Source organism: Eptatretus burgeri, chromosome 11, assembly GCF_056783735.1.
Source record: "Eptatretus burgeri isolate ZD-2024b chromosome 11, Ebu_testis_v1, whole genome shotgun sequence".
Lineage (NCBI taxonomy): Eukaryota > Metazoa > Chordata > Myxini > Myxiniformes > Myxinidae > Eptatretus > Eptatretus burgeri.
In genome coordinates, this window is record NC_140971.1 from 61027853 (window position 1) to 61043716 (window position 15864).

At 41.7% G+C, this 15864-nt stretch overlaps 1 protein-coding gene across 4 annotated transcripts in view; it reads right to left on the minus strand.

Annotated features, from left to right (window-relative positions):
- The window catches only part of LOC147017206 (CUB and sushi domain-containing protein 3-like), an 879227-nt gene that overhangs the window by 208125 nt on the left and 655238 nt on the right, over positions 1-15864 (minus strand). For all 4 annotated transcript variants that reach the window (XM_085846657.1, XM_085846658.1, XM_085846656.1 and 1 more), the window contains 4 exons: positions 5193-5306; positions 3507-3695; positions 2237-2383; positions 636-827 (listed from right to left, as the gene is read on the minus strand). In XM_085846657.1, coding sequence (XP_085702783.1) covers positions 636-827; positions 2237-2383; positions 3507-3695; positions 5193-5306 — 642 coding nt within the window. The remainder of the gene's footprint in view (positions 1-635; positions 828-2236; positions 2384-3506; positions 3696-5192; positions 5307-15864) is intronic.

Sequence of the window (15864 nt, forward strand, 5' to 3'; positions counted from 1 at the left end):
CTGAAGCACAAGGCCTGTTGCTCTCACATTGCAAGCAGGGAGGTGGGACCTCTGCTATTTATCACCCCTCTGCTCCCTCAGCACACAGACCCTCACCAGCATCTCTGGAGTATAAGCGTTCTTTTGGTATCAAACTCCTATCTCTTTCTATCTGCCAAATTTTCTGCAGTTATTTTAAGCAATGAAGCAACTTCAATATTTGATTATTTCTATCTGTCCACCCATCCGTCAAAAATGAAGAAAACGAACCTTTCAATTACAAATTATTTCTACAAAAATGGACCCCTTTGACTCTTTTGTCGATTGAGACCTCTTCGATCTTTGAGGACCATTTGAGACCCCCATGACCCTGAAGACCCAGAGGATCTAAAATACCCAGATAATCCAAAAATCCCTGAGGACACAAAAGTTCCCGAGGACCAAGAGGACCCAAAAGACCTTGAGGACTCAAAAGACCCCAAGGACCTCAAAGACCCAAAGGACTCAAAAAAGAGGCAAAATGCCCAGAGGACCCAAAATACCCCAAAATCCCCGAGGACCCAAAAATCTGTCTCTGTCCTTCATTTGTTGAAGGATTACAAATACAGGCATTCATAAAATCATGGTGTGTGTGAAGGCAGAGCAGGGCTGCTGACCTTGACAAGCTGGCACTTGTCTGGTATCCCAGTAGAACCAGCCACCTTCTGCTCTGTGGCACACAGCCTTGCGGTGTCCGACCAGTCGGTAACCAGATGCACAACCCCAGTGGACAACAGAACCCTCGCCGCCACCACTCTGGCTGAGGACGGAGCCATGGTGTGGTGCTGGGGGTGTGCTGCAGTACATCGCTTGAAAAGGATTCAGTGGTGAGGTGAAGAAAATGGAAAATGAATATGCAAAATCCCCAGTGAATTGCAGGGAGACTTGTAAAAGACAAATAATGCTTGTAAAAGGAAGCAAAGAGATGGATACATTGCGAAATTTCCAGGAGAAAGTCATACTGAAAGCTACATCAGATCTCACCATTGGTTTGTGTTGTCCTTTTAATGAGTATGGTTCACACAGTGACACACTGATCAAAAAGTGAAACTGCAATTATGTAGCCATTTGTTTGTTATAGGCCTGATGATGGCCATGTGAACATTGTCAAATTTACATTTCAGTGTCATCTCGTATCACATTATGCTTGCTGACAAGTTTAATGTTGAGACACAAGATGATTAAGATCGTTTGGTTAAATTGAAGGATTGCTTGCTTGTTGAAGCAAAGGATAACATTTGAGGCCGAAAAAAGTACTTTTGGCAATAATTGCAATGCTAAGAAAACAATCAAAATAATATCTTACCCTCCATTCTTTACTACCTTCTTGAGTAAACTTTTCACTGATCTGCTCAAAACTTTGAAACTCGACTAACCTTCATCTGTCCTTTTAAAAATAAATGTGAGAAAGTATAAAAAATCAACTAAATCCAAGAACCACAACATTACACTCATGATAAAACGATTTATTTTTGCTTTCTTGTTAGTACGAAACCTCAGCCAAGTCAAACCAAGGACTTTAAAAACGGTATGTTATGTTTCCTCACTTCATGCTCAGCTCTTGGACAATAGATGATAGCAAATGTGGTGGGGCGGGGTAGATTTCTCCTTGAAATACCCTGCTGACTGCAGAAAGCAAAAAAACACCGCAACTAGATGATGTCACCAGCACCCAGAGTGCACCGGTAAGTTAGTTCTCCCAAGGGTCAAAGAGATTGTGTTACAGTAGTCAAGTCCTGTGTTATCTGATGTCTCTGTCTGTTGGTGTGTGCATGAAAGCAAGTATTTATTTATTTATTCATTTAAAAAAAGGATCAACTTATTTTAGTGACAAACTATGCAACAATATTTTAGCATCAAGTGGTGCAATGATCAATATAATCAATCAAAAGAAAGAAAAATCTTGTCCTTTGAAAGAATAATTGCAAATCCAAAAATAAAGTGTTATAAAGTAATTGCAAAAGTTTTAATGCACTTATAAGTGGAATATTAAACTTACTATTTCTCAATATCAGGCATATTATCAAAGAACATTATATTTAAACCTGTATTTCTTAACCCCAAAATACATAACCTAGATAATTCAAGTTTAAGAATCATCTGAATGAGGTGAGCAACATGGCAAATTAAGAATAAAGGGGAAAAAGGTGCTCGGCCCCTCATGATGTCTAAACTCGAGCATAGAGAAGTGCGCTTGTGCAAGCTATTGCAAACTGACCCCAATAGTGAAGGATGAAGCCTTTCTTGCTGGTAGCATGATCGGTGGTCCAGCGCAAGAACACGTGATGATCCCGGCTCGTTACGTTTGTTGGTCTTGAATAGTTACCACTCATGGTTAACAGGTGAGGGTTGTTTTCATTTGGTCCTGTGAGAATGGTACATAATTTGTTGAAGTCTCAAATATATGTATGCATATATGTATGTATGTATGTATGTATGTATGTATGTATATATATATATATATATATATATATATATTATATATATATATATATATATATATATATATATGTTGTCCTCCTTACAACCTACGGCATCTTCGTTAAAAGTATGAATTGTAAAACCAAAGGTTGAGAAGATCTCCTGGCAATGTTGGCATCATTTAAATGAGCATTGGCTCAGATCTCCCTCCATATTTGCATTATTAGACTGGCCATTTCGAATATACTGAGCTGATTTTGGCTGAATAAAAGAGCAAGTGTTTACCTCCAAGCAAGCAGTAGCAAAGATAAAATAAGGCAAATTCTTTTCAAAAGGAGGAAAATTCTCAGTTCACCTGACCCAGTGAGCAAAGTGCAATGTAAAATGCATATTAAGTTGTGATTTTGCAATGTTGCAGATGTGGTATGACGACTTCAGAAAACAAAAGAAACTTAAACTCGTCATGAAGTTAGAGGAACTTATTTTTGGTTCTTGCTGATAATATTTACAAAGTTCAAACTTTACCAAAGGTAATAATGCACTGTAAGGGGCCATATTTAAATTATTTGTGCAATGGGAAGATAAGGAAGAGAGGATGAATGAAAAAAAAAAGAAATCAAAACAGAAAAATAAAGGAGGGGTGCAGAATAATAAAGAAAGCATGAGGTCTGGGTATACTGTGTGAGGGTGCGGAGGGGAAGGGGGAGCAGAGAGAGAAGCAAAGATTCCATCGTTTTGCAAACAATCAATGGCTCTCATAGCCTGAAAAAATATTTGCGGTACCTTCTCAGCATCAGTGTGTAAACAAGCAATGGTTGAAAAATAACAACTTGTGGTGATATTTCCTTTGCATATTATCCTTATCCTAATATTGTTGACATATATTATTTGTTTTTTCATTTACATATATCATTGCAAATGGAAGAGATCAAGAAAGAGTAAAAATTAAATGGGTTTTTTATGCGATTATGAATGCGACAAACAAAGGAAAGACTAACCCACCCCCACCTCTCCTCCTTCCTCTCCCTCCCTCCCACCATCACTCACATGATGACATTATCACATACCATCAAAAATCTCCAACATGTCATAAAGCTCCTCACTCTGAAATGACTCCACCAGAATGGTGATGTTGTATCCAGACTCCAGGGCTATGCTCCAGGAACATGACTGCAAGTTGGGATAATCATGTGGATACTCCGGGCTGAGAATCACTCCGGATGAGTCATTGCGAATCTCATTCGTGGGGCATTGAGCTGGAAGAGAAAGAAAATTTTTGCTGTGTATGAGGGGCGTTCAACAGGTTCGATGAACGAGATATTGATTGGTACACTCGAGCTGCTGATTTTTTGCTCATTATAAACTTAGATGTGCACTCTTGTTACAAGCTACTGCTTTCATTAATCTGACGTTGTTTGTCGCTTCGGACTTCGGAGTATAATCCAGACGTAAGCGGTGTATAGTAATGGATCATATTAAAACTGAGTATGAGGATGTAATCAAATTTTTATGCAAAGAAAGTGCAGCACCAAAGAAATGCGTGATGGCATGGTTTCCGTGTATGTTGCAGGTACACCCTCCCAGTCCAGAGGAGGCAAATTGGTCGCAGACTTTAAGCATGGATAGGAGTCTCTCGAAGGTCACCCCAGGTCAGAATGACTAGTAGAAGCAACCAACCCAACCCACAAATTGTCGCCCAGGTGCAGGTACAAATCATGGAGGATTGCCATGTTAAGGGTGTCAAAATATTCACAGCACTTAAAATTCATGAAGACTGCATTCTTACAATCATCGACTAACACTTCGATGTGTCCAACGTCGCGGTAAGATGAGGTGCTGAAACCGCAGCACACATGATTGACAGCAATAAATCGTATCTTACGAGCTTCACAAACTGCTTAGCATAGATCCTGCCACATGTATCACTCACCTGGTAACTGCTCGTGCAACGTCGCTTCACTCCTGGCATCCTAAAATCAAATGGGAATCCACGGAATGTAAACACAAGGGATCATCAATATCCAACAAATATTGTGCCTGGCTCAAAGCTGTTAAAACCACTGCCTTAATGTTTTTTTTTTCTGGGGTCCCAAAGGAATCTTGCTGATTCACTGAATGGCTCAGAAAACTAAAATCAAAGGGGTTGATCCTCATGTGATGCAAAAGTCATCCTCATACAAAACTTGCCGTTGGCCATCAAATATAAACTGTGAGAGATGATGACCAAAGGTGGTCTCATCGTTAATGACCATGCCTTTGCAGAGGACCATCCCATCATGACTGTGGTTACAAGCAGGGCTGGATGATTAACCATCATCCAGCCCTGATTTGACCCTCAATGACTTTCATTATTTGAAGTCCCACCTGTGTGGCTGCCAAGTCACTGACGAGGAAGAACCGAGTGAAGTAATCGAGATGCGGCTGAAGGAGTCATCTGAAAATTTATATTTTTACAGGCATGGAGAGTTTGAAGCAAAAGTGAAACATGTGACCTGAAGTTAATGGAGTGAAAGTCAAGTGAAGTTGAATGCTCCTCTGAATTGTTTTTGGATAGTGGGGAATACAATAATGACCCACATCTCTAAAAGCAATGAACCCTGTGAAAAAAAAAAAAACGTTTGTCCTTAATGAATGATGCTAACCATTAGTTGTTGATTGACCTGCTTGGATTGAATCAGTATCAAGTGCCATTGAATGCATCAAAGTGCACGTTTCAAATGCAAGGCCCAATCAAGCATCATGACTCTTGTTACCTTCGCAGGAGGGGGGTAATCCATCAGGCTGCAGGCGGCCATTCAACTTGCAGGTTATAACTGCGTTGCCCACCAGTGTGAAACCAGGAAAACAGCGATACTTGATTACATTATCTGCAAGCAAAAGGCAACACATGATTTGAATGGTCAGGTTCTAACTGATTGCTGTAAGCTAAAAGAAAAAAAAACAAACAATTGCGTATTTACATCCCGTGGTGATGTTCCAAGGCTTTTCATCAAAAGTGGTTCTATTAGGAAGGTGGTATCTTTCATCAAAAGTGGTATTCCCATTAGGAAGGGGTTTGTAAAATTCCTTGATACTATGCACAATCCTCCTGCGGGAGATCACACTGTTGTGGAAACAGGGAGTTGAACAGGAAGCCCTGAAATCATTGGTCAAATTACATTGGAAACATATTTCGTACATTTGGCCGGTCACAAGGCAGGGCCAAAAAATTCTCATTGGTGTGAGATGGACAGCGAGAAAGAAAGACAACAGGTCTTCACAGACCAATTGAATGAAACATGCAAAAGGGATAAAATATGCACAAAATTGTGCATCCAAACGCACGATGTTGAGTTGTGCAAAAATCAATTCGTCACCGTGACAAAAATGCTGAAAAAAGGAATTTTCCAAACAAGGCAGAAGGCAAAGTGAGAAAGCCATAAAGCCGCCTTACAAGGAATGGTAGTAAAACAATAGGCAATATGAAATAGAAGCAGAAATGTTAAAACGTTAGAAGCCAAGTAGAGAAGATAAGAGAAAGAGGAACGACGAACCGCACATGGCCCCAAGTGGGGACTTGGGGCCATGTGCGGGGGATCGGGGGTGTGGGGGAGTAACTTGAGGTGCAACGTTTTGCCCCTGAGATGGTCTCAGCTCAGTCGGCCTCAACAGGGTTCACATGTGGTTAATGGGAGACAGGTAGTGTGGCTTCGGGTCCTCCACCTATCCTGTGATGTCGAGCGCAGAGAACGCCCCCGTCACCCTCAGTCACCTTGATCGGGGATATCCAGGCACAATCAAGCTGAGTGCAGGATGAGTCCTTCTACTCACAATCTTTTCTACCCCCATTAACCATACCTACCCAATCCTCTTGCTTACAGGTTTACGGTGGGTCCTCCCCTACTCTCTACTATTCCCCTGTTAATGTATTCCTTTGATTGTTATGTCAAACTGTGGCTCCATTGTTCCACTGTCACTGCATTGTTAATTACTCTCTACCATTATGCTCTTCCATGAGTCTATATTTGTATGGAACAACTGTTACAGATTAGTAAATCCTAGAAATTGCAAATGTTATGTTTTGTGTTAAAGATGACTTCCATGACATAATTCTGTGAGAAGGGCAACTTGAGTTACAGTGAATTAAATAAATGAGATGTATTGGGGGTAAAAGGTTATGTGTGCAGATAACGGATTGCGTCGGTGGCAATAACATCAAGATGGATAATTATAAACTGAACTTTGAAGATGACTTTTGCTGAGGCTGTACGGTTCGATCAACATGAGAATTACACTCCTACGTTAACGTGAAACAAACTGGGTCAAAGGTTTGTTATGGAAAACAATGCTCTGAACCAATGGTCAAGCTTTGGTCAATCTTTGGATTCAGACAGTATGCTGCCTTCTCTCAAGATTGACCTTGTGTGGTTGCCATAAAAGGTGAAGCAATGAGCGGTTGGGAGAAGAAACATGGAGGAGGTCTTGGAGGTGAACCAGAGATCCAGCCCCAGAAGCATACGGAGCCTTGGGGCGGTGGAGTGCTGTGCACAGCGGAGACAGGCTGGGCCTTGATATCATTGAGCGCACATTGACCACAGACCTGATTGTGATCCAGTGCACCTTGCCAGTGTTTGGATCCACTCCTGCTGGCAGACGGGTTGTGCTCATGAAGGACCAACACAGCACTCGGGGTGCAAAACCACTCCACGTTGACATTCCATGCCAAAAGCTTCTCTGGGCATCAGCGTACCAAGGTCATCCCTCCTCCCCACTCCTCACAGTTCGGCCGGAGTCGAGGTGAGATTTCCATACTGTGTGATAATTCTATGGGGGCTTATTCACTCCATACACAAGGCTGACTGTTTATTTGCAAGTTCGCTTCCACAAGGCAAGGTTCATCCACGTGTTAATTTCGACACGTCAAGGTTCAGTTGCACGTTTATGTCGATTCGTACGATTGTCGATGAGGCATTTGATGATTGTCTGAGAGGCAAGTGAAAAAAAAAACATTTTGAGCACTTTCTCATTAATAAACCATTGTGGCCTGTTCCAAATCGAGCCATGGTTGAGCGGATGAATAAAATTGCGAATTAAGACCCCAGCGAGGTCACCCAGGATGCGTCTTTAGACCCCATCGAGAGCAAGGTGTTCGAGGATGCACCTGATAAAGGACATAATTAAACAAGGACACTAATTATCATCAAAAGGGGTGTTTTAATTAACCCAAACACTCAATTTTCAATCATGCACTTCCTTGGAGTTATCTCAGTATGCATGCAAAGTTTCAGGCTGCAAGGTTTCATGGTCTTGGAGTTATGGAGGACACACACACACACACACACACACACACACACACACACACACACACACACACACACACACACACACACACACACACACACACACTATTATAGATTTATCCACCGGGTTATGGAGCTGCAGAATGATTTATAAAAGGAACACATCGACAGATTACCAAGGAAAATTATTTAAGAGATTTTTTCTCCAGGTACATAATTCCCACAAAATTTAAGAGTTTATTGCACCATAAACCCTCAAATATTGTGGGTTTCGACCAATCGCGGGCAATCTATTGTGTTCAAATTTCATTATCGCAGTATATCATTTCAGCCAATCGTGGTTTTTGAGTTGAGACGAGTCATTGTTTGCGTGCTCATGTACAATTATTTCCCTTTACGGACCTTTTGTTTCTTGCGTACCATTAATTGTAGTTATCAGACCAGCATCCAGGAATCTAAATGGTCAACTCTTCCCATCCACACCTGGACCTGAAGATAGACCATGGAAAGAATGTTAAGGCCCGGTCACACCTTGACGTTTTAGCCAGCGATGGCAACGTATTAAAATGTATGTAAAACGCTGGCTTACATTGAACTTTTGATGTTTTTTTTTAAAGATTCGGACGTATTCATAGCGACTTGGTCTTATGTATAACGCATTGGTAATGGACACAGAACGTTTCGTTGTGTTATAGATAACTTATACCAACGAATGCTGAACCTGTTGTCGGCCTACACAACCGATGCCCAACGATAGTCTAACTTAGGCATAGCGTGTTGCACGCATCGCCGACGATGTCGTGACGTAGCCTATTAAAAGGCTGACGCACAACGATTCGAATCATAACTGCCGTAGAAATGGAAGTGTCAACATCGCGGTCACACCTTGGCGATCTTGCCAGCGTATGCCGACCTAAGAAAAATGTGTCTAAAACGTTGGGGCACGTCGAATACGGTATGAGTAAGTTTGGTATACGTGAGTAGAACGCTAAAGTACGCTATCATACGTCGTAGTAAGTAGAGTACGTCAAGAAATTTTAAACATGTTCAAAATTTTACGACGTACTCGGCGTATGACACACGTTCCGCATGCGATGGGGATAAGTTTTACACACGATATGTGGACGCTTACACACGTCCACAAAGGCTACTTATAAGCTACTCATAAGTCGAAACACGTCGCGGTAATGTCTTTTTTACGCGAAACTTAATTCTAACTTATGTTTGACGTGCTTTGAACCAATTCTTTACGTAGTCCCAAAACACATCGACGTATGTAGACGTATTCCAATGACGTCTTCCGGTCGACAAAAAAAAAAAAAAAATTAACGTGTTTCTAGCTTACAACTGCCATATAAAGACGTGTTCCCAGCGGTTTTGGGAATTGGTATATAAAAATGCTGCTCATAAAAGGGGAACCCAACAGTGTTTTCGAGTCCTTTTTGAGTCGATGTCAATGTCAGCAGTAACAGTATCAGTATCAGTATCAGTATTAGTATTAGTATCAGTATTCGTAGTAGTTTGTTCATGTTGGCAGTAGTAGGTGAGTGTGAGGGGGAGGGTGTGGGTTATGATGGATCATCCTTGCATTTAACGATTTAACGATTTAAATGATAAACTCAACGATTTAAATGGCTGCATCTCCACTATTGAAAGTAGACGCTTGCGCTCAACAATTGGATTTTTTTACACTCAACGACTTTTAAACGGTACCACTCAGCTATTTTCATTGTTTACAATGAACGATTTAAATTGCTGTCACTCGCCTTTGTTTTTTGACGCTGGGGTTTGGAAATTTGAAGCGTTTCTTCTGAACGTGTTAAAACGCTCAAACTCGATTATTTTAAATAGACACTGCCGATGGACAATTGGAATCATAGCCAAGCTAGACATCGAAGTGTGAACATCCTCGTCATGCCAAAGAAAAGTTTGAAGAATGCTGCAAATAAGTGTCCTGGCCGTGGCCGTGGACGCTGACGCAAGGACGATCCATTATACCGACGTCTTTCAGCCTATGAGTAACTTAAAAGTAACGTCTGTCGACGTGTGGCAACGATCGCGTAACGTGCCAACAACACGTTAATCATAGGTTAGAAATAAGTTTCGGGTACGCTAAACATTACCTCGGGGTGTCTCAACTTATGATTAACTTACAAGTAGCATGTGTTGACGTCTGTCAACGATCGCAGACCGTGCATACAACTTGTGGCCAGCGTAGCGGAACGTGTGAGTCATACGCCGGCATACGTCGTGAAATTTCAAGCATGAAAAAATTTGAGGACAACCGAAAAGTACAACGTTTAAAGCCAACGTACAACGACGTATGGCAGTGTTTTTCAGCGTGCTCTCAATGTTATCAAAACTTACCCATAACGTATTCAACGTGTGCCAGCGTTTTAGAAAAAAAATTAAAAAATCGGCATACGTTGGCTAAAACGTCAAGGTGTGACCGGGCCTTTAGCGAGCGGTGTCTTTATCACTGAGTAGATCAATTAAAATTTTCTTGTTGTTCGCATTTGGTGGCAACTGGTCATTTTCATTTTCAGCAGCATTCCAAAAACAAACGCGACCTTTGGACCAACTGCTCCTTAGTGTCTCCTCAGATGTACTGTGTCCTTGGCATTTCCTCCTGCAACGTATCCATCAAATATCACAACTGGATTGACAAACCATTTCAGATGGTTTACGTAGATGTAACAAATGTCATTAAAAGTGGAATCAATCTTCCATGGTAGCCTATGGAGAAGTGATCCACCATTGAATGCACTGTATGATCATGTGGGTTCTTTACTAGTGACGGCATTGTTAGGACTTATCGAAGGGCATCCACCATTTGCAGCTTGCTGGCCTTTCATAGAAGATTCTTCAGCCCATGGCAGGCATTGGTGATGAGTCTCCGGAATAAAAGCTTTGGATCTACCACAATCAGTTCGCCACCGAGGCGCAATGCAGTCTTACATCCCACCATGACTGTCTGGTCCTTGTTTCTGAAGGAGAACTCAAATGCATCTTCCTGAATCATTTTCTGTATTATGGCATTGCCAATCTCGATGGCATGGTCCACATGAACAGAAGATTTCAATGTTATGCCGGCAGCTATATTGCGGAGTGATTCGCCATACTCAAAAGGGCCTTCGTGCTTGGAGAAACAACAAAATCATTTGCACATCTTTTTTTATCACGTATCCTCCTCACCACTGACATCTCCACATGCTGCTTGCTCGCTGGTTGTGTACTGCTGATTGGTCAATTACTGCAAGGCATGCTATTAACTTCTGCACATGCATGCATACACAGTAACCATCTTGTGCATTGCTTCTCTGCCACGCCATGTCCGTGAGTAAGCCGATCAATCATTTTAATGGTAATCATCAGCATTTGTTCAATGGCAAAAAATGGTGACAGTGCTGCCCAAACAAGATCACTCCTGCAGATAACGAAATGCCCAGCTTCGAAATTTTTGTGTAATTCTGGATTTTAATCCTTCAGTTTCTCCATATATTGAATACACAGTGCCTTCAAAAAGTATTCACACCACTTGACGTTTTCACATTTTGCTGTGTTACAGCCTGAATTTAAAATGGATTAAATATCTTCTTTTTTTGATCACTGATCTACACAAAATACCCCATAATGACAAAGTGAAAAACATGTTTTTCAATTTTTTTACAAATTGATTAAAAATTAAAAGCTAAAATGTCTTGCATCCCCCTTTACTAAGTATTCAACCCCTTTGCTACGACATCCCAAATTGATCTCAGGTGCATCCAATTTCCTTTGATGATCCTTGAGATGTCTCTACAACTTCATTGGAGTCCACCTGTGGCCAACTTAATTGATTGGACATGATTTAAAAAGAAACACACCTTTCAATATGAGGTCCCACAGTTGACAGTGCATGTCAGAGTAGAAACTTACCATGAAGTCCAAGGAACTGTACGAATAACTCTGAGATAGAATTGTGAGGAGGCATTGATCTGGGGATGGGTATAAAATAATTTCTAGAGGGTTGAAAGTTCCCAAGAGCACAGTGAGCTCCATCATTCGGAAATGTAAAGAATATGTGACCATCCAGACTCTTCTTAGAGCTTGCCGTCCGACCAAGCTGAGCAAATAGGTAAGAAGGACCTTGGTCAGAGAGGTGACCAAGAACCCATTGACCACTCTGACAGAACTACAGAGTACCTTGGCTGAGATTGGAGAACTTGCTGGAAGGCCGGCCAACAGCCTCTGCTGCACTTTGCAAATCGAGGTTTCATGGAACAGTGGCCAGATGGAAGCCATTCATGTGAAAGAGACACATGACGGCATGCCTGGAGTTTGCAAAATTGCACGGGAAAGACACTGAGAGCATGAGGCAAAAGATTCTGTGGTCTGATGAGTCGAAAATTGAACTATTTGGCCCGAATGCAAAACGCTACATCTGGTGGAAACCGAGCACAGCTAATCAAGCATCGAACACCATCCCTACCATGAAGCATGGTGGTAGCAGCATCATGCTATGGAGATGCTTTTCAGCAGAAGGGACTAGGAGACTTATAAGGATAGAGGGAACAATGAATGGAGTCAAATACAGGGAAATCCTTGAGGAGAACCTGCTTCAGAGTGCAAAAGAACAGGTTGTGGTGAAGATTTACATTCCAACAGGACAATGATTCCAAGCATACAGTGAAAGCAATACTGGAATTGTTTCAGAACAAGAGGGTGAAAGTCCTTGAGTGGCCCAGCCAAAGCGCAGACTTGAATCTCATTGAGAATCTGTGGAAAGACTTGAAGATTGCTGTTCACCGACACTCCCCATACAACTTGACAGAAGTTGAGAATATCTGCAAGGAAGAATGGGAGAAAATCCCCAAATCCAGATGTGTAAAGCTGATACAGAAATACCCAAGAAGACTCGAAGCTGTAATCACTGCCAAAGGGGCTTCTACAAAGTATTGACTCAGGGGGTGGAATACTTATTGACGCAAGATATTTCAGCTTCGCAGTTTTAATTAATTTGTAAAAATTTCTAAAAACATGTTTTCACTTTGTCATTATGGTGTATTTTGTGTAGATCTGTGACAAAAAAAAAATTAATCCATTTTAAATTCAGGCTGTAACATAAAATGTGAAAACGTCAAGGGTGTGAACACTTTCTGAAGGCACTGTAGATATAAACCGACACGACGTAGTTGAAATGACCTGTAGCATTGAGTTGTGGTAGCGAATCGTGGAGTGCTGACTTGCACAGTTTCCCATTTGATGTTCGATCTGCTTTCAAGAAAGAGCTTGCGAAGCACATCATTGATGTGTCTATACAGTAACCTTAAACATCCTGTCGGGTTGATTTCTCATTTTGCCCTTCTGTCTTTCCAACGTTTCACAAACCTTGTGCACTGCAGCATTGGTACACACCACTTCATCGGATATCTCTCTGTAGAGTAACCCATCACACATCCATTGCCCTGTGAAGATCTGGATGTCCTGTTAGCATTCACTGATGCACTGTTAGCAGATTTCTCAGGGTCTACTGGACCTGAAGTACCATCTGTTAACATCGATCTGACCTGCTCACGGTCTGTTTGACATTCGTCAACATTTTTATTGGTTGTATCATGACAGGCAGGCATTTCAGTCCCTGGGAGCAATATGCACTGCAAGCTTTTGAAAGCATGATAGCGTTTAGAGCTGCATCAACAAGGGAGTGTCCTCGCATCGCCCTGGCATACACCTTGCCATTTAGCATGTGATTCACTGCGTTTTCGGCATACTCAACGCAAGTCAGTTGGGTCCGTGTCTTTCATGTGCTGGAATATGATGGTTGGTTTGCCAGAGTGGGAGACTGTACATACAGCCTGCATCATGCCAGACAATGTTGGCCTTTTAGGGTGGAGCAGACATGAGATCTTCCAGATGAGATCGAAATCACTTGTAAGATCACTTGAGACTTGAGGCGGTAGTTGCGATCGATCAAGGACGCTTTCATTTCCGGTGCTGTATAATAAGAAATGTTGATTTTGGATGCAGTGATACCGTTGTCACTTAACAGCAGGATTCTCTGTATATGGGTATGCTTTCTGATTTATGGTGTCAAAGCAGCGAAGAGCCCCATTCCATGGAATGTATTTAGTCCATCCAATGTTCGAATAATGTGATCAGCGTTGTCTGTCACATATTGCTGAAAATGACCGGAAACAGGAATAGTGATCACATGAAAGCATGCAGCACATTACTCAAAATTAGCACTTCAGAGCAGAATGAACAAAAACAAAGGCTATTCAACATATCAATCAGAAATCTAGATCCATATTGGTGATGCAACTCCACTGCCAGTCCGAATTGGATTGGTGTGTTAAGGACTCTCGGCCTTGTTGCCTGGATGATGCTTCGACAGATCGAAGCAATTTTTAGATTATTCAATTTCCCACGAAAAATAACATCCAGCAGACAACGGAGTATTTATTTATTTATTTATTTATTTTTGTATACACCGTCGAGGCTTATGTGAGAGCTAACACACATAATGTACAACAAGGGGAGCAGGAGACAAGAGGGGTGGGAGAGGGAAAGAAAAAGCAGTGGGGAGGCATGAGGAGATCTGTGGAAGGGATGGGGTGGGATACACAGGGTAAACAACAAGATGGACATGATGGGGACTTTCAGTTCCTTATACGACAGGGACTTTCAGGAAAGAAAGCAGGGAATTTGAAGGAGGTGTGTTTGGGGTGGGTTAGCGGGGCTGGAAAAGATCGTGGTTTTGGATGGGGGAAGATGGTGGTAAACAGCTGTTTCAATGAACTGGAGGGAAGAGTGGGATTGAAGAGTTATTTCTGGCAAATACAATGTATAATATATTCTCCAGTGATTTCAATGCATATGCATCAGGAAAATATTCCTTAAATGTCTGCTGACTTTTAATAAGTGCTTCCGCCGCCTTGACGATTCGATGTTTTTCTGCCACCGGATTGTCCACTTTAGGCATGTCAAAGAATTTCTGAAGAATTTTTGCTGTCGTCCTTCTGAAAGTGACGACATCAGGTTTGCCATTGATGTTCGGTATTAGAACATTATCACTCAAATGTTCACACCGTTTATGTTTCATATACTTACCACTGTATGTGTCAGTACAGGTAGCAGACAAACCTACGTTCGACAAGACCACTCACAGTCGTCTGCTCATCATCATTTTCTCTCAATTCATCCACGACTTTGAGAAATGTCTCCTCTCGTGACAAATTTTCTGGCCTACCAAGCGAGGATGCTTTGCTGGGTTTTGTTGGCGCCGATATCTAGAAGGAATCTGCTTCCCAGTCAAAAAATTTACATGACACATTTGGTGATAAATTACGTCCACCATTTGAAGGTGCCGTGCATATTCAATTCTGCCTCGGACAGCTTCAGCCCACTCATCACGACTCTCATCACAAAACCTTAGGACTGTCACTTGGAAATCTGAAGTCCTCACGGGAAATATATCGTCATCATGGTGTCATTCTTTATTTTTCAACACCTCAGTTACACCCAAAAAATGAATGATCTTAGAACCTGAAAACCGGTTCTTGAGCAATGCGCACGTGATTGAATCGGAGGTTCATTGGCGCTTTTACTTAAACGACAGTAATCCTCAATATTTCTGTTTAACGTCTGTTGAAACTTTTTCGATTTTAATGGCACCCAGAAGTGAATTATATTCAATTAAGTGTCGCTACGTTCAGAGCCAGACCACTGGATATAAAAAAAAGAACAATATTGTGCATAAAACCTTTCTGCCCCGAGGAGGGTTATTGGAGAGATCGCACAACGAACTCCTCAGCAGTCCATCATCTTGGATTTATTCTAATTAGACTAATTTGCACTGATCTGATTTTGGCCAATTTTGAGTATGAATTGTCACAAGTGGTGTATGAAGCCGACGCAAAAGAGAACATTCGTGTTCCAATTTGTTCTTGGTCAGCAGAAATTCTACCGTATATTTACTGCTGTCATCCACTTTGGCTGCATCTCTCAATGGTTGTTGTTGTTGTTGTTGTTGTTGTTGTTGTTATGTGTGCAGCCTGTGGATGCTGCTTGCATCATTATCGGAAGCGTGGCTGTTCCGCTGATGCAGTGCCCCTGTTAGTAGCAAGCTGGAACTCATTTTTCTGACCTCAGAAGGATGGCAGGC